Here is a 27622-nt window from a genome sequence, read left to right as displayed (position 1 = left end):
TAATAAAAACACCTATCTCACAAGATTGATTAGAGGGCTAAATAAATCTTCTCCAATCATTTCCTCCCTCCTCTCAGCCCTGGAGGGAGCTCTGTCAGCCCTGGACCATCTTTTGGGAAGGAGTAAGTAGATAGAAATTAGTCTTTATCTAATATTCTTGTCGACATTTAGCATTTTCTGTACAAAGCTGATTAAACTCAGCGGGCATGTACTGTATTCTGTTTCACACATTGATTATTACTAATGTGACTTTAGGCAGCTCACTTACCTTTGAGCTTATCTTCCTCATCTTTAAAATGGCGAGTGATGCTTCATCACTCGCCATTTTATATATGTTGTTCTGCCTAGAAGTGTTTTTCTCCTTTCCTCCACCCCATATTTATGTCAGGGAACTTCTACACATCCTTCAAAACACTGCTCCATGTGATCTCCTGACCAAAGCCTTGTTTGGGGCACCACCACCCCCATCCCTGGAGAGAAGGTGTTGGGCCCCTGTACTGCTTGGGAATTGTAATTCCTTGTCCATTTTCTTATTCTAGCACATTTTGTAGAAATTGTTTGTTTCCCCATTAGACTACGAGCTCTTCCAGTATAGAATTCATTCTTTATTTTTTTTAAACTATCCCACTGTCAGCATAATAGGCCTTTAGAAAATGCCCTACTTCTCACCACACTGTCCTGAGGAGGATTTGAGATACTAGATGTGAAACTGTTCTGTAAATTTTACACGTAAACTAGGAGATGATAGTATTGTTAAATGAAAACTACATGAGTCTGTGACAGGAAGTTCATCCCTTTCAAAATCACAGTGCCAACTGAGCTTATGTTTGAACTGATGCCAAAGTTGCCTCATTAGGAAAAGGATTAAATTTTTCTAAATGCTCTGAGTGCTGATTATTAGGAGATTTGAATATTGTTACTTGACTGTACTCCATGAATATTGTTACTAATTGGCCCCGAGCCTGGAAAAAAAAATGTCATAATCATATTTTATACAGTAAATATTTTTATTTGTTGTGGAAGGTTTGAATTTTTTGGTAATAAGGTATTTTATTGATCATGCAATAGAATTAAGAGGGAGAGATTAAAAAGAGTTTATTCATGCTAAGAATGTATTATTATCAGATATTTCAAATGAGATGTTATTTAGTAAATTAATAGAGGGAAAGATTACTAAAAGATTTGTTCATACTATGCATTCATTGTCAAAATTTGAAATGAGATGATGAGTTATTTAGGATCGAGGAAGAATCCATCTTTCAGATGGATAGAAATGAGAGAAAAGGGTTCTTTGTAAAAGTTCACAGAGCAGTCTGCTAATCATTTGCTGTGAGAAAGACAGGAGGTAAACCTCAATGAGTTCATAGAGTTTTTGTTGTGTTTTTTAATGTTTTTTTTTTAACTTAGAACTCTTTGAATAGCCTCTAAGAGACTGGAACTAATATAGCTGAAATAAAAGTATCATTTTATCCTTTTATCTTAGATACCAATCCTGTTCCCTTTTTAATGTGCTTTATGAAATTATTTGACAATAATATCAAATTACATGTTTTATGAAGTTCTATATGCTGTTTTGAGAGCTGCTAACAGTTTTGTTGTGTAGTCATCAATTAACGTAAACTAAGACACTTTATATTAAGAATTTTTTATGATATGTCTTTGGTTTTGTATGTTATTTCAGTCATCAAAAATCACTAGCTAAAATAATATGCTTTATAACATTATACCAATGTACATGCAAACATCAATGAACAGTAATTGACAAATTTGTTATTGTGAGCTTGGCTCTAAGAATATCACTAATGACAGAATGACTTTGGGCAAATTCTTTAACTTTGCCAACTCCTTATTTTTTCACTTGTAAAATGAGAGGTTTGGATGTGGTCTTTAAAATCCCTTCTAGCACTAATCTTTGTTGCTTTTTAAATTGAACCATTTGCTTTAAGACACTACATCAGATACTTTTATTTTAATATTTAAGTATTTTTCATATACCTATTTTGCATAAGATGCACTGTTTGAGACATTTGTCTAAGATTTAATGGATACAATTATTTGAATCTTTAAAAAAAAATTTTTTTTAGAGAGATAGAGTGCACAAATTGAGGAGAGAGATTGGCAGAAGGAAGGGAGAGAGAGAAACTTAAGCAGGCCCCATGTTCAGCACAATATTTTTACTAATTGGTCCTGAGCCTGGAAAAGAAAAGTCTCATAATCATACTTTATACAGTAAATTTGTTTATTAACCATGGAAGGTTTGAAATTTTGGTAGTAAAAATTCAATTTTTGGTGGGGCTCAATCCCATAACCTTGGGATCATGACCTGAGCTGAAATCAAGAGTGGGACACTCAACCGACTGGGCCACCCAGGCACCCTGAAAAAACTTGTTTTTAAAGATTCAAACAGTCTTGGGGTGCCTGGGTGGCCCAGTCGGTTGAGCATCAGACTTCGGCTTAGGTCATGATCTCGGTTCGTGAGTTGTTTTTTTTTTGTTTTTTTTTGTTTTTTTTTTGAGAGAGAGACAGAGCGTGAGTGGGCAAGGGACAGAGAGAGTGGGGGACACAGAATCCAAAGCAGGCTCCAGGCTTTGAGCTGTCAGCACTGAGCCTGACGTGGGGCTCGAACTCACAAACCACGAGATCATGACCTGGGCCGAGGTGGGACCCTTAGCCAACTGAGCCATCTAGGCTCCCCTTCATGGTTTGTGAGTTCTAGCCCTCTGCAGAGCCTGGTTTGGGTCCTCTGTCCCCCTCTCTCTCTGCCCCTCCCCCACTCACGCTCTTTCTCAAAAATAAATACACATTTAAAACAAAATTTAAAAAAAAGGTTCAAACTATCTTGGGGCGCCGTGATCCTAGGGTCATGGGATCCATGCTGAGCACAGAGCCTGCTTAAGACTCTCTCCCTCTCCACCCTCCCCCCACCTCGTGCAAACTTGCTCTCTCTCTCTCTAAAATAATAATAGCAATACATAAATAAATAAATAAAAAGTTTTTTCTGTGACTGCTAATTTATTTAGCAGTATGTAATATCTGAATGTCCATTAGGGCATTAGCCCCCTAGTGTGTGGATTGAGCCTAGGCTGTGAATGGGATGAAAAAGCCCTTACTAGTTTATCCTACAGTCTATACTAAACAATGGTTGTTTTTAGATGCCTGTATTCTTAGAGAATTATAGAAGCTTAGAGCTGGAATGTAGGGAACATATTGTGTCCCCTCATTTTACAAACGAAGAACTTGACACTCATATACTCCAGGTGTTAACACAGTTAATGCCTATGCCTTTTCGGCACTAGTCCATTACTATCAAAGTTCTTTTCTGAAATGGTAGGTGGAATGAATTCATCATTAGTATGAATGTTGTGAATGTACTCCATTTAATAGATGAGGACTACACTGCGTATCTAGTAGTATATCCAGAAGTAGTAATACATTTTCACTGTGGCATCTACACGCTCTCATCTGTTGCTTCCTGAGAACTTTGTGAAGTGATTAGGATTAGTGGTGAAACTATGCTTGTGACCTAGATGGAGATTGAGCCTGGATGTTTACCTATTTGTGTCATGTTGTAACTCAGCTGGTTTCAGTTCTGACTGCCCATCAGTGTCACCTGTGAACTTAAATTCTGATGCTCAGGCTCTACTCCATACCTACTGAATCAGAATTTCTTGGTTGGTACTGGGACATTTCTGAGTTTGAAATGTTCCCTAGGGAGTGATAATGGGTCGCTGGGATGGTGAACCTCTCCTTTTGCCAGTTGAACAGACTAGCCACAAACTACCTGAATGTTAGCAACCTGCTTTGCATGACTATTTAAAGGGTACCAATAGAAAGTTTAGTGTGATCACGGGGAGGTTTTAATTTGTTTGATTATTTCTTTAAAAAGATGCATTTATTTGCTTGATTAGATAATACACATACCTGGTACAAAACTGAAAAGGTACAAAGGAGTATCCATTGAAAAGGAAGTTTCCTTACTTCTGTTGCCCCTAGCGATTCCCTCTCCAGAAGCAAGCATTACCAGTTTCTTGTGCCGCTTACAGAGATTAAGTATTTACAAACATAAATATATGAATATTAACCTCATGCAAATTGTAGCAAAATATATACATTGTCTGCATCTTGCTTTTTTATTTCTTACACTTGCCAATAGTAGCTTGGAGATCTGTCATATCCATAAGAATGGGGAGCTGCCTCTTTTATTTAACAGCTGCATGATATGGCATCATCTGGGTATACCAGTCCCCTATTGATGGACGTGTAGGTTGTTTCCAATCTTTGCTATTACAAAGAGTACTGCAGTAAATCACTTAGTTATGTAATTTTATTTGTGTGTGTGTTTTTAATTTGTAATGTTTATTTACTTTATGAGAGAGAGAGAGAGACAGAGGTGTGAGCGGGGTAGGGGCAGAGAGAGAGGGAGACACAGAATCCAAAGCAGGGGCCAGGCTCCGAGCTTTCAGCACAGAGCCCTATGCGGGGCTCGAACCCATGGACTGTGAGATCACCACCTGAGCCGAAGTCAGATGCTTAACTAACTAAGCCACCCAGGTGCCCCTGTAGTTATGTCATTTTAAATATGAGTACTTGTGTCTGTGGGATAAATTCCTAGATGTTACATTGATGAACTGGGGGGCGCCTGACTCAGTCGGTTAAACCTCTGGCTTCGGCTCAGGTCATGATGTTATGGGTTATGAGTTCAAGCCCTGCATCAGACTTTCTGCTGTCAGCACAGAGCTGCTTTTAGATCCTTCGTCTCCCTCTCTCTCTCTGCTGCTCCCACTCAAAAAAAAAAAAAAAAAAAAAAAAAAAAAAAATGAATGAATGAATTGGTATATGTATTTTTATTTGGAAAGACAATGCCATATTGCTTTCCATAGTAACTACAGCAGTTTATGCTCCCACTAGCAATGAATGAATGCCTATTTCTTTAGTCACATAGAGTATATTTTAAAACTTCTTGATCTTTACTGGTCTCTTAAGATGGAAAGGAACATCTGATTTGTAGTTTTAATTTGCACTTCTAAATGAGGTTGAGGATCTCTTCATATTTTTAAGAGTCTTAAAAAAATTTTTTTAGAGAAAGAGCAAGCACACATGAGCAGGGGGAGAGGGGCAGAAGGAGAGAGAGAGGGTGAGAGTGAGAATCTTAAGCAGGCTCCATGCCCAGTACGGATGTGGGGCTTGATCCCACAACCCTGGGATCATGACCTGAGTTGAAACCAAGAGATAGACGCTGAACTGACTGAGCCACCCAGGTGCACCCCTTTTTTAAGAGAGGAGAGAGAGAATTTTTTAAAATTGTTTTTAAATGTTTATTCTTAGAGAGAGAGAGCATGAGCAAGGGAGGGGCAGAGAGAGGGAGACAGAATCTGAAGCAGGCTCCAGGCTCTGAGCTGTCAGCACAGAGCCTCACGCAGGGCTTGAACTCACGAACCACGAGATCGTGACCTGAGCTAAGTCCGAAGCTTAACCGACTGAGCCACCCAGGCACCCTGAGAGAGAGAATGTTAAGCAGGCTCCATGCCCAGCGCAGAACCCAGTGATGCAGGGCTCAATCTCACGATGCAGAGATTATGACCTGAGCCGAAATCAGGAGTTGGACACTTAACCAACTGAGCCACCCAGGTGCCCCATTGAGAGCCATTTTTATTTCCCTTTTTTGGTGAACTTGTTTATTTTGCTTGTCCTTTTTTCTACTGGATTATCAGTCTTTTTACTGATTTGTGGGAATGCTTTGTGCAGTAAGGGAAAGATGTTTAAAAATTTAGATGTTTTGGCTGATGCCTGCATTTATTCTTGAGAAGTTGATTGTGAGATCCCGTGAGGGCAGTCAGTTGTTGGTTTCATGTACTTATATAATTTCTGATACAAGAAGAGAGATGGAAAAATAACTTTTTGGGAAAAAGTAAGTAAAGATTTATAAACAAGAATTAAGAGACAAAGAATAGATTGGGAGAAAATATTTGCAGGAAATCCTACAGACAAAAAGAAAATACTTATCTAAGACTTACTTTGTGTCAGGTACTATTTTAAAGCCCTTTAAGCATATCAAATAATTAGTCCATATGGTAACTCTGTAACATTCATTATCCACATTTTACAGATGAGGAAACTGAGGCATAGAATAACTAAACTGAGTAACTTAACCCAGATCAGACCAGTGAGTGGTGGAGCTGTCATTCAAACTGGGCAGGCTGGCTCTAGAGTCCATCCTGTTGCTCCTGTCCTGCTCTGCTCTACTGCCTCTCTATTTGTTAGTGTCCAGAATATATAAAAAGTTCATATGGATTTTAAACAGGAAAAGAGCATTAGAAAAATAAAAGATATGAATAGACATTTTATAGAAAGAGATTTAAAAAAAAGACCAGTAAACATAAGAAAATACCGGTAAGATTTAACAATAGTTAATCAGGGGAATGCAAATTTTTAAAAGCTATCAGTTTGTGAAAACAAAAGCTTGTTAATTTCAGTATTTGGTGGGGGGTTAGGCAAATAGATAACTTTCCTCACTGTTGCTGTGAATTTAAATGGATGAAGTAATGTTGGAGAGCATTTTGGCAATATCTGTTAAAAATCTAAATGTATATTTCCTATGTATTTCTACTGCATATCTACCCTACAGAAACACTTGGACATGTGCAAAAGAGGCATATACAAAGGTGTTTCATGTTGCCGTGTTGGTAAAACAAAACAACTAGAGACAACTTAAGTGTCCATTGTAGGAAAATGGCTAAATAAAATGTTAATATACATATTCTATAGCAGCTAAAAAGAATGAGGTGTATCTAGAGTATGAAAGGAAAAAACTTCAAGATGTATTGTTGAGTGAAAAAAGCAAGTTGTTAGAGTGATATGTTTTTTTCTAGTGTACCTGGGAAAATGTACAGAAAGAGGTTTGCAAGGATGTACAACATTGGTTGTATCAGTGGTGGCCAAAGGGGATTAGCTTTACTTACAGTGGTTTAATTTTCTACATAAAACTTTATGTATTATGTATTATCTGTGTTATGAAAAATGACTTTGTATAAAAATTTGATACAATATTAGTCCTCAGCTGCTAGAGCCTTTCTTGCTCTACTGTTGAAGACTATCCTATCTACAAAATTAAGGGTAGCCAAATGTTAAGCTTGGTAACATTTTGAGTGCACTTACAAGTAAAGTCTACTTTTCTGTCAAGTTTTTTGGTAACTTTTAATTTTTATATAATTTCGAACAAAAATTTGCAGGAGCAATATAGTGAATTACCATATACTTTGCTTGTTTTCTCCAATTGTGTTAAAAAAGTTGACTTTTAAAAATTTCTGTTTTGTTTCAGAGGAGTGAGATAAAAAGAATAATTTTCATCCTTTAAAATATTACAACATTTGTGTGAGTGGTGCAGAACCTCTTAGTTTTGAATTTGAACAATTTTGTATACAATTTTCTTAGTGGGTAGGGGAAAGTGAACTAATGTTTTTTTATTATATTTACTCTTTTCCAGGTACTATGTAAGTATACTTGCAAATTATTTCATTTAATCCAAATTCATGAAAAAGATTGCATGCTGACAAAACGGTTATATATGCTTAGAGTTTATTTATTTATTTATTTATTTTTTAAAAATTTTTTAACGTTTATTTATTTTTGAGACAGAGAGAGACAGAGCATGAGCGGGAGAGGGTCAGAGGGAGGGAGACACAGAATCCGAAACAGGCTCGAGGCTCTGAGCGGTCAGCACAGAGCCCGACGTGGGGCTCGAACTCACGGGCTGTGAGATCATGACCTGAGCCGAAGTCGGCCGCCCAACCGACTGAGCCACCCAGGCGCCCCTATGCTTAGAGTTTAAAGAGGCAGAGCCAGGTTTTCAAGTCTGTAAGTTACCAAAGTTGCTGCTGTCCATTTATGTCTACCAATTTGCCTGTCAGATGGTATATTGGAAAGAACTGGTGAATATATTTCTGTTGTCAAGAAGTTGATAATTATCCCTAAATTGGTTATGGTCTAATGTGATGGATATTCAATAAAATTAGAATGTTGGAATGCTATAAAAATTTATCTTTAATACTGTTTAGGGGATTTACCAAAAAAAAAAAAATGTTACTCTTCTGTCTGCCTGACAGTGCTCATGTTGTGCTTTGTCTCTGCTCGTAAATGGTTCTCCTAGAACAAACACACACGCACACACATGCACACACTTGTAGGTATACATTTGTAGGTGCAGCTTATTTATATCTTTTTTTTTTAAACTACTAGATCATAATGAGTCCCATTTTGGTCCCCAGGATGCCGTTACCAGTAATAGCTACCAGACTTGCTCAACTTCATGTAGATTGGCCTATCCTAGGAGAGATTCCTACCATATGTGCTTCATGGTTTGGTTTGCTTGAGAAAGGGGCTACAGGGAGCTTAGGGATCAGCACACGTTCAAAAGTGAAACCTGAAGTGGGCAAGACAAACCACAGGAAGATCCTGCCCGCAGCTTGGTGACGTATCTGTAGAACCCGTGGACGCTTCCTGGCAGTACCTTGCGAAACTTGCCTTTTTATGTACAGTAGTTTCCTAACTTCTTGTTCTGGACTAAGCTTCAGTGAGAGGTGATTAATATGATAGTAATATAGATAACTGTATGATAATTATCATGCATATGACTTGTGTAAAACAAGAGGCCCCTAATTATATTCTTTAGACTTTCCCACTGAGGAGTTACATCTTACCTACTAGAACATTTTTGAGGAGTTGCCCTGGAGTTTATGCTTTAACTTTGACTTTATGCCTTCTCAAGATTTTACTTACATATTGTTGGTGTTTTATAGCCACAGAACAGTTCTTTGCTGACAGAGTCTAGGCTAACCCTCTATGAACTATGCTGGATTCCTGGAGTCCTTTGCTCATTCAAGGGCTTGCTCAGAGGCACATTGATGATTACACAGTACCTTATTTTCATAATGGAAAAGGAGTGCAGTGTTAGTGAAACTATTATTCCTGATTTCTTTAACCTTCCAGGTTCCGTGTTAATATTACAGTGCCTATTCTTAAGCAGAACAGATACCTGTTAGGAATTGTGGAGTCTGTTGGTTTTTTAGGATTATCAGTTAAATGAGTTTATAGAATCTAAGGTTCTATATTTAAAAAATTTTTTTTAATGTTTATTCTTGAGAGAGACAGAGACAGAGTGTGAGTGGGGGAGGGTCCGAGAGAGAGGAGACACAGAATCTGAAGCAGGCTCCAGGCTCTGAGCTGTCAGCACAGAGCCTGACGCGGGGCTCAAACTCACCAACTGTGGGATCATGACCTGAGCTGAAGTCGGATGCTTAACCGACTGAGCCACCTAGGTGCCCCTAAGGTTCTATATTTTAAAGATAATTTATCATTTACTGGGAGTGAGAAAAACTGCTTGACAATCCAGGTTTTTGATAATGTTAACTTATGCGTTGAAAAACCTGACCCTACTTAGTAGTCCAGCAGTCACCATTGTCTGTTGGTATCATTTCTCAACCTGTGCTTGAATAATATCACAAGTGTATAACTTTCCAGCGGTGCTTTCAAGGTGACAAGGAGGGAAATTGCAGCTACATAACTTTTCTCGGCCGTTTTTAGGCACCTCCCCCGCTTTTTGTTATCATACACCTACGGCAATCTGACATACTTTGTAGAGGATGAATAAGAGACTCTTTGGAAGGTCATGTGTGATTATGGCAGTTCTTCTCATGTAAGACTTCTTTGTTGTATACGAAGTATTTATTAGATGTGCAGAAACCAGATGAATAATAAATGGTAAAGTAGCATGTTGAAAGCGTTGTTTTCTGCTACTTTTCTTGTAATCACCTAATCTCTCTGAGCCTCAGTTTCCTCTAATATAAATTGGAAATTATAGTTTTGCCAAGCTTTCAAAGAGGTTGTGAAAAGATTGGATGACTTGGGGTGTTGCCTGGCACAATGTGCGGTTAACTGGGCTATAACATAAACAATAGTGGTATTTGGTAAAGTATATTTTCATGGTTTTGTTGATGAACAGTTTATGTGTACCTTTTATTTTATTGCAGAAACTAAAATTGGACCTTATAAGAAAATTTGAAAGACCTTATGATATGTTAACATGTAGGATTATCTTATTGCATATAATTAAATGGCATAACACATTTTAATTTTACACTAAACTTGTCAACAGTGAGGCTGTGTATTTAAATGTCCATTCTTCACTTTTTTTGTTGTGAATGTACATGATAAAGTTTGCGTATTTTTTTCTTTTCCCCATCTAAAGTTCTTTTTTTTTTTTTTTTTTAATTTTTTTTTTCAACGTTTTTTATTTATTTTTGGGACAGAGAGAGACAGAGCATGAACGGGGGAGGGGCAGAGAGAGAGGGAGACACAGAATCGGAAACAGGCTCCAGGCTCCGAGCCATCAGCCCAGAGCCTGACGCGGGGCTCGAACTCACGGACCGTGAGATCGTGACCTGGCTGAAGTCGGACGCTTAACCGACTGCGCCACCCAGGCGCCCCGGCCCCATCTAAAGTTCTAATGGTCTGTTCAGCTTGCTCTTCTTATTAGAACATCATATCCTGAGTCACTCAGGCCAAGTTCTGTGAATTATATCTCTGTAGTATTTCTTCCAGTTTTCTTTTCCTCCCATTGCTCTTTCAGTACCTTAGTTTAGGCCCTCTAACTGTCAGAGTAATTTTCCTGAAGCATAAAATCTGACCACACAGAAACCTTTAGTGTTCCTTGTTGCCTATTGAAGAAAGCTAAAACTTTTTAGCTTGGCATTTCAGATTCTGTTGATTCAGCCTTTTCTTTACAGTCTTATCTCTGCTTATTCTACTTTCATCTTCCTTTATGCTTTAGCAAGTTTGTGCTATTCACTGCCTCCTTGAAGGTGCTGCTCTTGTTCCCCCCCTTCAGAACTTGTTTACATTGTGCCTTACTCCTGGAATGTTTTCCCTCCACCCCAATATCTGTATTTTGAAAAAAAAAAAAAAAAATCACTCATAAGATTGTGAGGTAATTTATATGAAGGCCCTTAAAAAACATCTGCTATGTGTAATGTGTATGTGTAATGTATTAATTTATTCAGTAAATGGTAGTTACTATTATGATTTAGTTTTCCTTCCACCCTAAATAATCTTTATTTTAGGATCATCTGGTTTAGGACCCTGGCCCTTTGTAGTGTGTCTTAGGGATTAATCCCACTGGGATCTGTGTTTGTTCTTTGTAATCCCTTGAACTAGACTTGGATCTGTTGGTACCTGAGGGTAATTTCAGAAAGGAACAGCTTTCTCTATTCCTCTCAGCACTGCTGTGTTCAGGAAGATATTAAGAGTGAAAAGGAAAGACTAGGCTTTGGAATTTGATTTGTCAAATCACCTTTCCAGCCATGTAGCTGAATGTTTTTTGTTTTTGTTTGTTAATTTATAAAAGGGAACAGTAATGCTTACCTCTGAAGGTTGTTGTAAACATTAAATGAGATATTTGAGAAAATATTTAGCACTGTCTTGGAGGATCCAATTAGATAAATATTTGGCTTTTTTCTTACTTATCCCAGTAGTGTCCTCCTCTAGGACACACAAACACATACAGACCTACAGGTATAAATGCATGCACACAGCCCCCTCAAACATACGCATAAGCACATATGTGCAAACTCAGTACATGTCTAGAAGCATATACAGCAGAATCTCTACCTGCCACCTTGGTATTTGGAATTCTAGTCTTAAGTAGAATTTGTATGGTAGGATCTGGTTACTGTCTGGTGACCTTTGTGTAGAACCAATGAATTTGTGCACAGAGAGTTGGCCATCTTTTTATTTTTGTTAATCTAAGTTATCAGTTTTGATTCCCAGTGGTATTTATCTTCTTGGTTTAAACTGTTTACTTTTTGCCATTGACTAAAAGCACCATTCTTTTTTTTTTTTTTTCTTCCTACAAAATATTTACTTGTCTCCCGCTTCCTTCAGGTATTTATGCAGAAGTTACCTTCTCAGTGGAACCTTCCACCCTGCCCCCCCCCCTCCACCATTTGTGTGGTGCTCATTCCTTCTTAACAGTTATTACATAACACATCCTCTTTACTTACTTATTTATTGTTTGTCCATTTGTGTTAGCTCAATGACAGTTTTATCTATTTTTCTCACTGTTGTATCTCTAGCATCTTAGTTATACATACTCAGTAAATATTTGAGTGTGTGAATTTCAGGATTGGTTTGTTTTCAATGTGATATCTGTGTTAACACTGTAAAGATTCTTGTATTTAGTGCTTTTGATAACTGTATACAGGAAACTTTTTTTTAACTTTTAGAGCAATTGACATAGATCAACTTGTATCAACTGGAAAAAAGATAAATGCAATTTTATAATTTGTGATGTGATAGTAGAACCTCCTTTTGCCTATGGTAAATTGTAAACACACACACGCACGCACGCACACTCATACTTATTCAGTAGATATTTGATTATCTATTATAAGCTAAGCATGGTGCTAAGAACTGGTGCCTTCCCTTAAGTTTGTAGTTTGGTGGAAAGATACATAGTAGTCTCCTTTGCTGGTTCCTTCTCGTCTCCACTAAAAATGGTTGGAAGGCTTTAAGGCTCAGTCTTCAAATCTCCTTTCTTTCCTATCCATATTTAATCTCCTTGTGATCTTGTATAGTCTTGTGGTTTTATAATTATTATGTACTTGCTGATAATTCTCAAGTTTTACTCCAGCCAGGACTTTTCTGTCCTCTTGACATTTGCACTTTGATGTGTAATAGGCATCTCAGATTTAATATGCCCAGGAAAAACTCTTGATATCCCTCTTCTAATAAGAGGCTCCTCCTTCTGGAAGTGGCATCTCTGTTCACCCGGCTGTTCAGGCTGAAACTCTAAGAGGTCTTCCTTAACCCCTTTCCTCTCTTATACCCACATCCAGAATATAAAAAATCCTGTTGGCTCAATCTTCAAAATACATGCCCAGTTGACCACTTCTCTGCATGCCAGGTTTGCTCCCCTGGTCTAGATTATCTCTAATCAAGATCACTGCAGTAGTGACCTTGCTTGTCTCTACTTTCTTGCTTCCACCCTTTTCCCTCTGAAGTGATTCTTCTAAAACAAAAGTTAAATCATGCCATTCTTCTGCTTAGATCTTTCAGTAGCTTCCCATGTCACTCAGGAAAAACTCCAGACTTTCCATGGCCTACAAGACCCTATTTAATCTGCTTCCTCACCTCTACCTCATCTCTTACCATTTCCTCCCTCTTCCCACTTTGCTTATTGTTTTAGAGCCATACTTGCATCCTTGCTATTTCTTCAGTGTGCAAACTGTCCTTTCTAGGGCCTTGGCATATTTTATTCTTTCTGCCTATCCATCTCTTTCCCCAGATATCTATCTGCATGACTCATTCCCTCATTGACGTCATGCGGGTATCTGTTCAGATATCTTAATAGAAGGGCACCTGGGTGGCTCAGTTGGTTTAGCGTCCAACTTTGGCTCAGGTCATGATTTCATGGTTGGTGAGTTTGGGCCCTGTATCAGGCTCTGTACTGAGAGTGCAAAGCCTGCTTCAGATCCTCTGTCTCCCTCTCTCTCTGTCCCTCTCTCTTTGCCCCCTCCCACTTGTGCTTGCTGTCTTTCTCAAAAATAAACATTAAAAAAACCAATGTCTTAATAGAAAGGCCTTCCTTGATCCCTATATAAAGTAACATTGCTCTCCTCTCTCTCTTTATCTTTTGGGCCTGGCATTCCCTAAGTCTCTTACCCTACTTTGTTTTCTTCTATGGCAATAAATATTATATACTTACTTAAGAGTTTATGATTTTTGTCTCCCCTGTTTAGATTGTACAATAGTTCCGTGTGGGCAGAGACCTACTTTTATTCTTTGTTCTATTTCCTGCATTTAAAAAAGTGCCTGGCATGTTGTAGGTAAATTTTATTTGTTGAATGAAGTGCAACAAGTGCAATACAATATGATCATTGTAGTTGAAATACATATAAGATGCAATAGGAAATAGAGGAAAGAGTGACATGACTAGGTAGGAATTGAGGGAAGAATTTATAAACAGAGGTACCTTTAAGCAGAGCTTTTTGGAGGAAAAAAAAACCAGGTATGAGCATTCCATATAATGAAAATAGCATTGCAGATAAAGGCATGAGAGAACACTGTGTGTTCAAGGAACCGAAAGTAGAGTACTGTTGGAGCATAACAGTAAGTAGATGAGGCCAAACATGTAGTAGACAGTGGTACACCATTAAGGGTCTTTATGCCAAAGGAATTTTAGATTTTTATCCTGCAAGAAGGGCAATGGTAGGTAGTGTGGTTGAAGACTTTTGAGAAAGGGGAATGCTTTGTATATTAAAAAGGCAGCTGTGTGAAGGATGGAGATCTAAGCTAAACTCAGCATTTAACATATATATGATGTTGCAAGATATGTGTGATGCAGAGAGACCATGACTATCACATGAATGGGCAACAGGCTATTTCATTTTATGGTTGGACAAAACCACTGATGTGTATTGTGAAGGTTCATTTCTTGGCATACTTGCAGTACATCTGTGAGGGAGAAGAAATGCCCACTGGAGGATTAGACTATCAGTTATGAATTCAACAAGAAATGATGTTACAGAAGAAAAGATGTTGTGCTTGAAGGCCAGCTTTCTTTCTTAATAGAGGAACAGTTGTTTTGTCAATAATGTACTTCTTGGGGTGCCAGGATGGCTGTTAGTTAAGCGTTGGACTCTTGATTTCAGCTTGGGTCATGATCTCATGGTCGTGGGATGGAGCCCTGTGTTGGGCCGTGCACTGACAGTTCAGAGCCTACTTGAGATTCTCTCTCTCTTTCTCTCTCTGCCCGTTCCCCACTCTTGTGTGTGCTGGCTCTCTCTCTCTCTCTCTTTCTCTGTCTCTCAAAATAACATTAAAAAAAAAAATACACTTCCTGATCTTGATTCATTGTTGAAGGAAATGGTGATCATTGTACATATAACCAGATCTGTACTGTTTGCTGTAGGGCCAATACAGCTATCTTTGTGTGACAAATGTGCCTTTGCATATTGCAGCATCCTGCATCCTGGCATGCATAGCACTTTTAAAATGAGGGATAACCTAAAAACATTTCTTTTTTCATTCAGATGCAAGTAAAACGCATCTCCATTTTTTCAGTTGTCTTGCTCAAGTGTCATATGTTAGTAATATATTGAATGTCTTGAATACTTTAATCTTACTTCTTTAGGGTCAAGATCCGATGTGTAAATTTAAGGATGAGCTGGAGGTGCCCAAAATGGTCTACATGGTTTCAGTATTGAGAATTTGGCACTCCCAAATTGATGAACATGGTACTGTATTATTGAGCATATTTAAAAAATGACATCCAAATACTGCAGTAGGAAATGAAGAAATTTTTGAAAGGCAGTTACAGAAATAAGAGAATTAAGATCCATTTGCCTCCACAATAGCCAAATTTGGAAAGAGCCCAAATGTCCATTGACTGATGTATGGGTAAAGAAGGTGTGTGTGTGTGTGTGTGTGTGTGTGTGTGTGTGTAATATACAATGGAATATTACATAGTAATCAGAAAGAATGAAATCTTGCCATTTGCAACAATGTAGATGGAACTAGAGTATATTATGCTAAGGGAAATGGGTCAGTCAGAGAAAGACAAAAAACATATGATTTCAGTCATATGTGGTATTTAAGAAACAAAACAGATGAATATAGGGGAACGGAAGGAAAAAGAAGATAAAAACAGTGAGGGAGGCAAACCATAAGAGACTCTTAAATACAGAGAACAAACTGAGGGTTGCTGGAGGGGTGTTGGGTGGGGGGTTACGCTAAAGGGGTGATGGGCATTAGGGAGGGCACTTGTCATGAGCATTGGGTGTTGTTTGTAAGTGATGAATCACTGAATTCTACTCCTGAAGTCATTATTACACTATATGTTAACCAACTTGGATTTAAATTAATACAAAACAAAGCAAAATTTAACTTATTAAAAAAAAAAAAAAAAAAAGATCCGTTTGTCTACATTTCCCAAGTTGAAGCATTCACTTTTTGAGTGTGCTATGGTACTCAATTCACTATCTAATGGAACAATGAAAGTAGTTTTTGGTGAGGTATTGCTTTATAATTTTCGAGTCCATGTGTGATCCAGGTAGCACATGTAGCTGAAAGATTTACCATACTCTGATGACCAGTAATGTGAAATGGGATTTTCTAATTTGTTAGAAATACAGGGCAAGAAAACAAACCAGTCAGAATTAAGTTACAGAATCAACTCCAGCTAGTTTAAGCAGAAAGAGATTTAATGAAGATTATTTATTTATTTATTTAGAGAGTGTGCAAGTCGGGGAGGGGCAGAGAGAGAGGGAAAGAATCCTAAGCAGGCTCCACACTGTTTGTGCAGAGCCCAACGAGGGACTTGAACTCACAAACTGTGAGATATAACCTGGTTTGAAGTTGGGCGCTTAACGGCCTGAGCTACCCTTATTTTAAGTGGTTTATGGAATTGTTGGAAGTTCTGACTGAAGAAACAGACTCTACGTTGAACTTTCACGAATGAAATTCTAAAGTCACATTGCAGCTAGGCTACCAAGGAAGTTACTACCTCTTATAGGGTCAGAAAGGTACCTACAGAATTAGGAAGCTGTAACTTTTAGCTGCTTGTCTGAGAACCTTACCACTTCTGCTGTGGTTAGGAACCTGCCACTATTAGGAAAGAGCCTTCACCAAGCAGCCATCTTCATTAGTAAGCTGTTGTCACTGCAGCTGGCTCCAGAGCCAAGCCACACTGGCCACAACCTGTATGACGGAATGGATGCCTTGTGCCCTTCTTGATACCTATGAAACCTGTGACTGGATACAAGGACTTCAGGAAACGCTGCTGCACAAAACTTGGACATGTCCGTGACCGTACTTCATAGTAGCAGCCTAAATATAACCTACCTTCTCTTCTGCTCTCCAGATTTCTAGCAAGTGCGATAGGTGGAATTTAAATCATATCCACAACCCTAACTGTAAGAAAGCTTGGGGAATGTACTTTCTAGCTTTCTAGTATCTGCAGTACAGGAAGTCCTATACCAAAGGATGTTGAAATGGGTGATGACCACTGATCCACCGTATCTACCACAGATATAAACCCCGATTCTCCTTAAGGGTAGCCATTATAAAATGGGCTATATAGATAAATTGAGAAAGATTACAAATAATACCATCAAATAATCTTGAGAAACATAAGTATTTGTTTTTCAGTATATTTTTATTATTTTATAATGACATTAAAAAAATACCTAAAATTTGTGCTCCACCTATGGATTCAGTGGTCTGTGGATGCCAAAAGTTTCTTCATATTGAAAATGTTGATAGTGGATGGAAAGTCTCAAAGAGGGCGTTAACAAAACTGTTGGAATGAGTTATCTAAACTGAGGGAAGTTTGGCGTTACCAAATGCTGAAGCATGGTCAGATAAGTTGGAAACTAACAAGCAATCATTTGATTTGGTGGCACTTAATATTACTGTCCTTGAGGGTTCTTTTTTTTTAAAAAAAGATTTTTTTTAAATGTTTATTTATTTTTGAGACAGAGAGAGACAGAGCATGAATGGGGGAGGGTCAGAGAGAGAGGGAGACACAGAATCGGAAGCAGGCTCCAGGCTCCGAGCTGTCAGCACAGAGCCCGACGCGGGGCTCAAACTCACGGACCGTGAGATCATGACCTGAGCTGAAGTCGGACGCTTAACCGACTGAGCCACCCAGGCACCCCTAGGGTTCTAATAAAGAAATAGGATCAGAAGGCAATTGCAGGTTCAAGCTGTGAGTAGGACGGAAAGGATTGGAGTAGAGGTTATAGGATAAGTTTTCAAAGAGCAATAGTTGTGTTTCCCTCCTGTCCTTCCTCTCTCTTTCTCCCTACCTCCCTTCGTTCTTACTTATATACCATAATTAGAACATAGGGGAGGTCCTATACAAATATCACACACAAGACAAGTACAGTCTTTCAAAGTTCCTCACTTTTGTCTCTGTGTAGCTTGATATAAAGTGTGTACCATTAAAATAATTTTTCTGCTTAGAGATACCATGGGTAGAATATTTTTATTCTCAAACTGTTAGTTACTTTACTTTTGATTATTTTTTTTATAGAGTAGCAGTTAATTATTTTGATTTTTTTTTTTTTTGAGTGTCAATATAGTTTGGAATTAAAGTCTTGATAGCTGAATCTACCAACATATTTGTATGATTGATTAATGAGCTGGGCATTGATCAGAAGAATTCACCTTCAGTGTAGTTTATTTGACTATAAGTTAGTGACAGGTATTCCACAAATACAGATTATGATAACCGCTTTTACAGGAAGCAACGTTGAGTGTGTTTCATATATTACATAGACCTTAAGCTTTTACTTATTCTTAGTAAATATCTGATACCATTCATTGGATTCTGTACACAAAGTAATCGCTATTATCTCCCCCTTGAAAAGGCAGGTAGTGGAATAGATGTACATTCACAAAATAGTTCTCAAACTGCACTTATGTGAATGAAACGGGAACATATTCAAGAGCAGTGATTCAGTGTTCCAAATTCCCTCATTAGATATAGGTCATATTTATTATGATTTAATTCTAAAAGTTGTTTACATTCCAGGCCCTTTGGTGACCTACTTGGATTTGGGGTTTAAAAAGAAAATACCTTCTGGATTTACAGAGAGAGGAGACATCAAAGAAGAAAAGACTTAAAGGAGAAGAGGCGCGCCTGGGTGGCTTGGTTGGTTGAGTGTCTGACTTAGGCTCAGGTCATAATCTCGCTGTTGCCAAGTTTGAGCCCCGTGTCGTCAGCACAGAACCTGGAGACTGTTTCAGATTCTGTGTCTCCTTCTGTCTCTCTACCCCTGCCCTGCTTGCGCTCTGTCTCTGTCTCTCTCTCTCAAAAATAAATAAAAAAATAAAAATAAAAAATAAAAAAAAGAAGAAGGTTGAGAGTAATCAACCTGCTTCAATCAGAATTGGTAGGCAGTGTTGTGGAATGAGAGGGAATGGGGTAGAGAGAGCTCGGCAAGATGGATTGAGATTGGATAAGAGAAGCGACATCTAGCTTCAGGAAGAGACTGGATGGATACAAATAAAAACATATAATTTTTTCCTGTTAGGAAACTGGTTTATTTGTAAAGGCCAACCCATATTAGGCAATTTTGGAATCATTTAAAAGATTCCTGATTCTGAGTTGAGATGAATATATTTACTCTAAGTAGTAACTTAATTTCTTTTAAGCTCTCAATGACAAGCTTTTTTTTTAATATGAAATTTATTGTCAAATTGGTTTCTATACAACACCCAGTGCTCATCCCAACAGGTGCCCTCCTCATTGCCCATCACCCACCTTCCCCTCCCTCCCACCCCCATCAACCCTCAGTTTATTCTCAGTTTTTAAGAGTCTCTTACGATTTGCCTCCTTCCCTCTCTGTAACATTTTCTCCCCTCCTGCTCCCCCATGGTCTTGTGTTAAGTTTGTCAGGATCCACGTAAGAGTGAAAACGCTTCTCTGTATGACTTATTTCACTTGGCATAACACTCTCCAGTTCCATCCACGTTACTACAAAAGGCCATATTTCATTCTTTCTCATTGCCAAGTAGTATTCCATTGTGTATATAAACCACAACTTCTTTTTCCATTCATCATTTGATGGACATTTAGGCTCTTTCCATAATTTGGCAATTGTTGAGAGTGCTGCTATAAACATTGGGGTACAAGTGCCCCTGTGCATCAGTACTTCTGTATCCCTTGGGTAAATTCCTAGCAGTGCTACTGCTGGGTCATAGGGTAGGTCTATTTTTAATTTTTTAATTAAAAAAACAGTGAGGAACCTCCACACTGTTTTCCAGAGCGGCCGCACCAGTTTGCCTTCCCACCAACAGTGCAAGAGGGTTCCCGTTTCTCCACATCCTCGCCAGCGTCTATAGTCTCCTGATTTGTTCATTTTAGCCACTCTGACTGGCATGAGGTGGTATCTGAGTGTGGTTTTCATTTGTATTTCCCTGATGAGGAGGGACGTTGAGCATCTTTTCATGTGCCTGTTGGCCATCTGGATGTCTTTTTTGGAGAAGTGTCTATTCATGTCTTTTGCCCATTTATTCACTGGATTATTTGTTTTTCGGGTGTGGAGTTTGGTGAGCTCTTTATGGATTTTGGATACTAGCCCTTTGTCCGCTATGTCCTATCTTTTCCCATTCTGTCAGTTGCCTTTTAGTTTTGTTGGCTCAATGACAAGTTTAATGAGTATCTTACTGGTGCCTTTTCATTGATTTTCTCATTGTAATAAAAAAATTATTTACTGAATTTTTCATAGGTGATTCTTAAGTTTCTGATAGACTATGCTAAAATATATTGGTCTAAGTGGCGTTTAGTTTTAAAGTGATAAGCAGAAAGAGACTTGAGTTTATCTAGCCCAAATTTCCATCAGGAAGGCTGTGCTTTAGTGATTTGTGTGAAGCCATTTAGATACATAGTAGCAGGGGTAAAACAGGAGCATTGATTTCATAATTCTTACGGCAGTGCTGTTTCCCTTAAGCCAACTACCTTGCTTTCTGAATTTAGTACACTGGTGTCTGATTTCAGTGCACACTTTTGTGTGTGCTTTTGGACCATGAGTATCTCAAAAGAACTTCAAAATTAGACTCCCTGGCTTCCTTAGTGTTCCTTCAACAAGTATTTCTCAAATATCTACTGTATGACAGTCACTATTTTAGATTTTGGGGATCAACAAGTTCTCAGGCCTCAAGAATGAGAGAACCAGAAAATAAACATGTAAAAATTAGCAGTTTCAGATAGTTATAAATGCTTTCAAGAAAACAGAAGTAGGCTATGGTAACAGGGTTATCTACTGGAGACAGAATAGTTGGGGAAGGTTTCTCTGAGAATTTAAGCTGAAACCTGAAGGAAAAGCAGAGCCAGCCATGGGATGCTGTAGAGTTAGAGCATTCCAGGCAGAGGCCCTCCATGTGACCAAGTTTGGCATGGTTGGTGAATGAAAAAAGGGTGAACACTGAAGAGAGCGGGAAGAAAAGAGGTCAGAGAGGAGAGAATGGTAGGGCTGTGTGGATCATGAGAATGGGAATTTAGAAGTCAGATTGTATTCTAAGTGAAATGGAATGGTATTGGAGCAGGGGAGTGACCGACCTGAAGAATATGTTCAGATGATCACACTGGTGGAAAGTGGATTGTAGGGGAATACCAGTGAAGGCAAGGAGAAGTGGTTGGATTTGAGATGTGTTTTGGAGGTTTGCTGGATTTACTGATGGGTTGGATGTGGGGGAGGTTTGGGGAGGATGGTGAGAAAAAGAGAATAAGATGGTGGTAGACTGGGGGAAGAGCATGTTTTAGGGGAGGAAGTCAGATGGTTTGTCGGGGACTTGTTAAATCCGAGATGCCTACTGGATATCCAAGGAGGCAGTTGGATATTCACAGTGTTGAGGAGGAGAGATCAGGCCTAGAAATGCAGAGCTAGGAAGCAATTGCATTAACACCATACTTGAAGGGGTTTGCACAGGCAAAGAAGAGAAGGTGGTCCAGATCTGAGTCCTGAAGCATTGCAACATTTAGAGGTGAGGAGGGAAAGAAGTCAACAGAGGGCCAGGGATGTAGGAGGAAAGCCAGAAATAATTGTGTTGGAGAAGCCAAGAAAAGGACATTTTAAGGAGGGATGTTAGTGTTCACTATTATTAAATAGTGCCACCAGATCAGGTATGATGAGGGCAGAGAAATGACCACTGGATTTGGCAACATGGAAAGCATTGATAACCCTAGCTAGAACAGTTGCTGTGTGTCATCATGGAGTTAGAAGCTGGCTGACTGGGGAGAGGGTTGAAGAATGGATGGAAAGTGAGAAATTAGAAACAGTGACTAGAGATGATTGCTTTTGAGAAGATTTGGTATGAAAGAGAGTCTAGAAATGGAATGATACCACAAGAAAGGATGTGGAATCACAAGAGATTTTTTTTCTTTTTGTGCTCTTTTAAAATTGGGAAATACTAAAGCTTGTTTTCGTTCTGATGGGAATGATCCACTAGAGAGGAGAATTGATGATACAGGAAAGAGGGATTAATTGTGGAGTCAAGTCTTTGAAGTGGCACTGGTGATTGGAATGGAGAGGACAAGTGGGGAGTTGCCCTTTTCCACGAGCAGGGACACCATGATGTAATATGACCTCACACTCCCCTTTACACCCAGCTCCTCTTTTCAGTCTCACTGGATACCTTTTTTTTTTTTTTTTCCAACGTTTATTAATTGTTGAGAGAGAGAGCATGTGTGCTTGAGCAGGGGACGGGCAGACGGGGAAACAGAGGATCCCAAGTGGGCTCCCTGGTGACAGCAGAGATCCTGATGTGGGACTCAAAGTCATGAACCGTGAGATCATGACCTGAGCCAAAGTCCAGTGCTTAACTGACTGAGCCGCTTAGGTGCCCCATCACTGGATGCCTTTCGCCCAAATTGATCAGCTTCTTTCTATAATCAGGAGTTTTTTTGTGCTACCTCTGGAATATTCTTTTGAATTGAATTCATCCTTTATAAGGCTTAGCATGAAGCAGCTGGTGGTATTTAACACCAATTTTAATTTTTGTGCCAACAGGTGAAGCAAAAAATTTATTGCCATATCTTGGACCCAACAAAATGAGAGATTGTTTCTGCACCATAAATTTGGACCAGGAAGAAGTTTATCGTACCCAAGTTGTTGAAAAATCTTTAAGGTTTGTAAAAAATTCATAAATTATCTTTCATATGATATATATTAATAAATAAATTTTATACTTTTTCCAGACTGTAATCAAGAATACTTCGTTTATCTGAAACTTTTCTTTTTTTTAAAAAAACTAATTTTTTTTTTAACGTTTATTTATTTTTGAGACAGAGAGAGACAGAGCATGAATGGGGGAGGGGCAGAGAGAGAGGGAGACACAGAACTGGAAGCAGGCTCCAGGCTCTGAGCCATCAGCCCAGAGCCCGACGCGGGGCTCGAACTCACAGAACGTGAGATCGTGACCTGAGCTGAAGTCAGACGCTTAACCGACTGAGCCACCCAGGCGACCCTGAAACTTTTCTTTTACATTCTGGATTTTTTATTTTTATTTTTATTATTAAAAAATTTTTAAATGTTTATTATTTATTTTTGAGAGAGAGACAGAGACAGAGTGAAACAGGGCAGGGGCAGAGAGAGAGGGAGACACAGAATCCAAAGCAGGCTCCAGGTTCTGAGTTGTCAGCACAGAGCTCAATGCAGGCCTTGAACTCATGAACCACGAGATCAAGACCTGAACCGAAGTTGGATGATTAGCCGACTGCGCCACCAGGCACCCCTGGATTTGTTTTTAGAATTACAGAATCTCAGAGTTTGAGGGAGCTTTAATGTTTTTTGAGCTGGACTAATCAACTGCCTTACGGTTTGTTCCTTCTGACAATTATCGTTGACAAGAGGTCATCTGACATTTGCTTAATAATGTTTGTTCCAGTGACCGAGGAGTTCATTGCTTCTTAAGCAGACTATTTGTTCTTAGAACTATTCTGATCCTTAGGAAACTCTTACATTTAGTCAAATAATGTCTATCAAAAGGAGAACCTACTGTATGCCAAGAGCTGGCTGGGTGCTGTTTATTCCTATATTCATGAGAACAAGATAGATGCGGTGCTGGCTTTCATGTGGCTTTTCATTGCTTCAAAATATATCTTCCTTTTAATTGTTCCTAATCCTCCCTTGGATTTCTGGAAAACACCTTAATCTGTCTTTGACATGACATCTTTCAAGTTTTTGAAAACAACTATCAATACACCTCAGTTTGTTCTCTAGGCTAAATTTTGCCTATTTATTTGAACTTTTCTCAGAGTACCTCATTATTTTATTTCTCTTGAGAATAAATTACTTCTGAGAGTTGCACAAGTCATTGTCAGGGAATGGATTCTTACGTAAATTTCTCATTTTTGTTAAGTGTAATAGCACTTTGAGAGTATCATAATAAATTCTAATTCATAAAATTAGAGTGTGCCACGTCTGCCCTGTAATAGCATTTGTGGGCATAATTCTAGCACAGAGCTGTGCTGACAGGACGCAGTCTTGGACAGAGATAAGAGTCAAAATAAAGGCATGGGGAGTTGTTGGAATGAACGTGTGATGAATGAATTACTAAGTGTCATGACTCCTGTAAACTTTTTGGGGAATCTGGTTTTAAGAGTTTATTCACTTTGAGAGAGAGCATGAGCAAGGGAGGGATAGAGACAGAGGGAGAGAGAGAATTCCCAAGCAGGCTCTGCACTGTCAGAGCAGAGCCCAACGGCGGGGCTCGAACTCACCAACTGTGAGATCCTAAAACCAAGAGTCAGATGCTTAACTGACTGAGCCACCCCAGCACCCCTAGGGAATCTATTTTTTGGTGTTCTTTTTCATAATCTATTTTCTTTAAACTTGCCCTTTTTTCTCTGAGGCTTTTTCCCTTTTATCTTTATTGTCAGTGGTTATAATTTTGAATGTCTCTAGTGTTCTTCATAGGAAAGGATTGTGTAAAGCTGAAAGTACTTCAGTAACCCCCCCAAAATTTAAAGTAATATACTTCATGTCTTTAGTCATAAATCATCTGTCCCTGTTGTATTAGAATTTTGTTATTTATATGTTATGCATGATGAAACCGAGTCACCAAAAGGCTGAATAATTTGTGTGTATAATATAGGAAGTTGGAAGCAAACTGGAGATTGGAACCTGAAACTGTTACAACTCTTAGTTTGTTACTCAATGTACACTGATTCCATATCGCACAAAAATCAGTGATATACAGAGCTAGTAATTGTCCATAAATTGAATACTTGTGGTAGTTTCAAATATGTAGCTTTGTAAATTAGTGACTAAAATTAGCTTACTTTTTTTTTTAACTCTTGCCTTTCTAGATATTTGTGTTGTGGAAAGATGATGAAACCAATTATTTTTATCCATCTTAAATTATTTTTCTAGATGCATAGCAACTTGGAAGGTATTTTAAGACTAACGGTGGTTACCTTAGTTATTTCACATGTTAGATTAGGTGCTTCTTGGATTCTAGGTGCCCCCTAGCATTTTCCTTGTGGAATAAGGTGAAAGAATCTGTAATATAAAGCTTTGCCCCCCTGGCTTTCATGTCAGTGTTTTTTTCCCCTTATTTTGATAAGTCAGTAGATACCATTTAGATCTTATGGGTTCTGAATAATACAGTTTTTATAGGCAGCCTGGATACAGGTTTTCATAATGGGTAAGGAAGAGTCCTATATGAAATCTATAGCTCCCACATTTCTACCTCAAATCCTTTTGAAGAGCAAATGGTATAAACAAACTGAGAAATAGCAATACTGCTTGTGCCTAGTGGTTTTCTTTCCCATCCCAGGAATTTCCTTAAGAGTCATATGCATGATCATACATCAATGATAGCAATAGAGTGTTGTTTTAAAAACTGTGTAAGTCTAGTCATTGCTGCTTACCAATCTCATTGAAAAGTTTTCTTCAGATAGATTGATTAGTTAATTAATTAAAGATGTGGGCACCCAGATGTGGGGATTAACTTGCTGCAATTGTGGTGATATAGTGATAACAGATTGTTTAGTGGATAGTTCTGTGGTATTCTTACTTGGTTTTATAATGTATTTTAAAAATAACATTTGAGTGCGTGCATGTGACATATAAAGGAAATCCTCAATTTTATAATTGTTTATAAAATGATGCAAAGGAGAAAATACCTAAACATGTCATGTCTTTGCCTAATAGTTGTTTTTGTATCAGTTTTTATGTTGAGATTAATTAGAGGACTCCAGTTATTTTGATAGACCAACTATTAAAAGTTTATTTTTATTACATTTGAGGTGGGAAACATATTGGCAAAAGTTAACCAGGCGTTATAAACAGCTAAAAAGCTGAGTCAGCTGTTTTCTGGACAAGGTCAGAAATAACTTCTGTAAGAGTATTTTCCTTTGTATTTCAGTTTCTTTTTTTAAGTTGTGACATCCTAAAGAGATTGCATTTTTCTGGTGACATTTTCAAAGAATCCTTTATTTCTTTAAACATTCTTAGGAAAGAAGTGATCTTGACAAAGATATTTACTAACATTTCAGAGATTCATGTCTTTATAGAAGAATTTAAACATCAAAATAACATTCTTAAAATAAACTTATAAAAATGAGTTGTTTGGGGGGCACCTGGGTGAGTCAGTCAGTTAAGTGTCTGACTTCAGCTCAGGTCATGATCTCTCAGTTTGTGGGTTCGAATCCCGCATCAGGCTCTGTGCTGGCAGTTCAGAGCCTGGAGCCTGCTTCAGATTCTGTGTCTCCCTCTCTTTCTGCCCCTCCCCTGCTGGTACTCTCTCTCTCAAAAATAAATAAACATTGGGCGCCTGGGTGGCTCCGTCAGTTAAGTGTCTGACTTTGGCTCAGGTCATGATCTCATGGTCCGTGAGTTTGAGTGCCGCATCGGGCTCCGTGTTGACAGCTCAGAGCCTGGGGCCTGCTTCAGATTATGTGTCTCCCTCTCTCTCTGCCCCTGCCATACTCATGCTCTGTCTCTGTCTCTCAAAAATAAATAAAAACATTTTTTAAAAGTTTAAATAAACATTAAAAAAATAAGTGGTTTCATAGGAGAAAATCTTAGCAACTTGGGGATAGGCAAAGAATTCTTAACTTAGGATGTAGAAATCAGTAGTCATAAGAGAAGAAAATTGAGAAACCGGATTTCATCAAAATGAGAGCCTTCTGCTTTTCAACAGACATTGTCGAGAAAATGAAATGGCCATCCACAGCTGGGAGAAAATATTCTGACAAAGGACTTGTATCTAGAACTTATTTAAAAATGAAAACAAAACCAATAAGACAGATAGCCCATTTAAAATATGTGGAGAGGGGCGCCTGGGTGGCTCAGTCGGTTGAGCGTCCGACTTCAGCTCAGGTCACGATCTCGCGGTCCGTGAGAGCCCCGCGTCGGGCTCTGGGCTTGATGGCTCGGAGCCTGGAGCCTGCTTCCGATTCTGTGTCTCCCTCTCTCTCTGCTCCTCCCCCGTTCATGCTCTGTCTCTCTCTCTATCTCAAAAATAAATAAACGTTAAAAAAATTTAAAAAAATAAAATAAAATATGTGGAGAAAACACGAATAGGTATTTCCCAAAAGAATATATACAAATGGCCAACAAGCACATGAAAAATATTCAGCATCATTAGCCATCAGGGAAATGCAGTTTAAGACCATTTCTGTCACTATAGATTCTTGAACAAATGTGTCATGATCGAAATCAGATCACTGGTTTTTGTGACAGTATGGAGGAGGCGATTGCACAAGGGAACTGTCTGGGGAGATAGAAATGTTCTGTATCTTGACTGGGGTAGAAATTTCACAGGTGTAAAAATTTATCATATCACATTCACTAGAATAGCTAATTTTAAAAAGACTTTCAATAGCAAATTTGACAATGAAATAACTTGAGCCCTCCTGCATTGCTGGTAAAAGTGTAAACGGTACACATTTGTTTGGGACACAGGTGTTGGAAAACAGTTTGACAGCAGTTTCTTATAAATTAAAAATTCATCTACCTTTTTTTTTTTTTTTTTAATTTTTTTTTTTTTTTATTTTTTTTTTTTTTTGAAAAAAAGAGAAAAAGCGAAAGAAGGGGGGGGGGCTGGGGGGGGGGGGAGA

At 38.5% G+C, this 27622-nt stretch overlaps 1 protein-coding gene across 5 annotated transcripts in view; it reads left to right on the top strand.

Moving 5' to 3' along the window:
* The window catches only part of RASA2 (RAS p21 protein activator 2), a 123465-nt gene that overhangs the window by 4520 nt on the left and 91323 nt on the right, over positions 1 to 27622 (top strand). For all 5 annotated transcript variants that reach the window (XM_049629754.1, XM_049629753.1, XM_049629756.1 and 2 more), the window contains exon 2: positions 22566 to 22683. In XM_049629754.1, coding sequence (XP_049485711.1) covers positions 22566 to 22683 — 118 coding nt within the window. The remainder of the gene's footprint in view (positions 1 to 22565; positions 22684 to 27622) is intronic.

Source organism: Panthera uncia, chromosome C2 (assembly GCF_023721935.1).
Source record: "Panthera uncia isolate 11264 chromosome C2, Puncia_PCG_1.0, whole genome shotgun sequence".
NCBI lineage: Eukaryota > Metazoa > Chordata > Mammalia > Carnivora > Felidae > Panthera > Panthera uncia.
The sequence above is the reverse complement of the archived record's forward strand: the minus strand, read 5'-3'. Positions and strand labels throughout refer to the sequence as shown.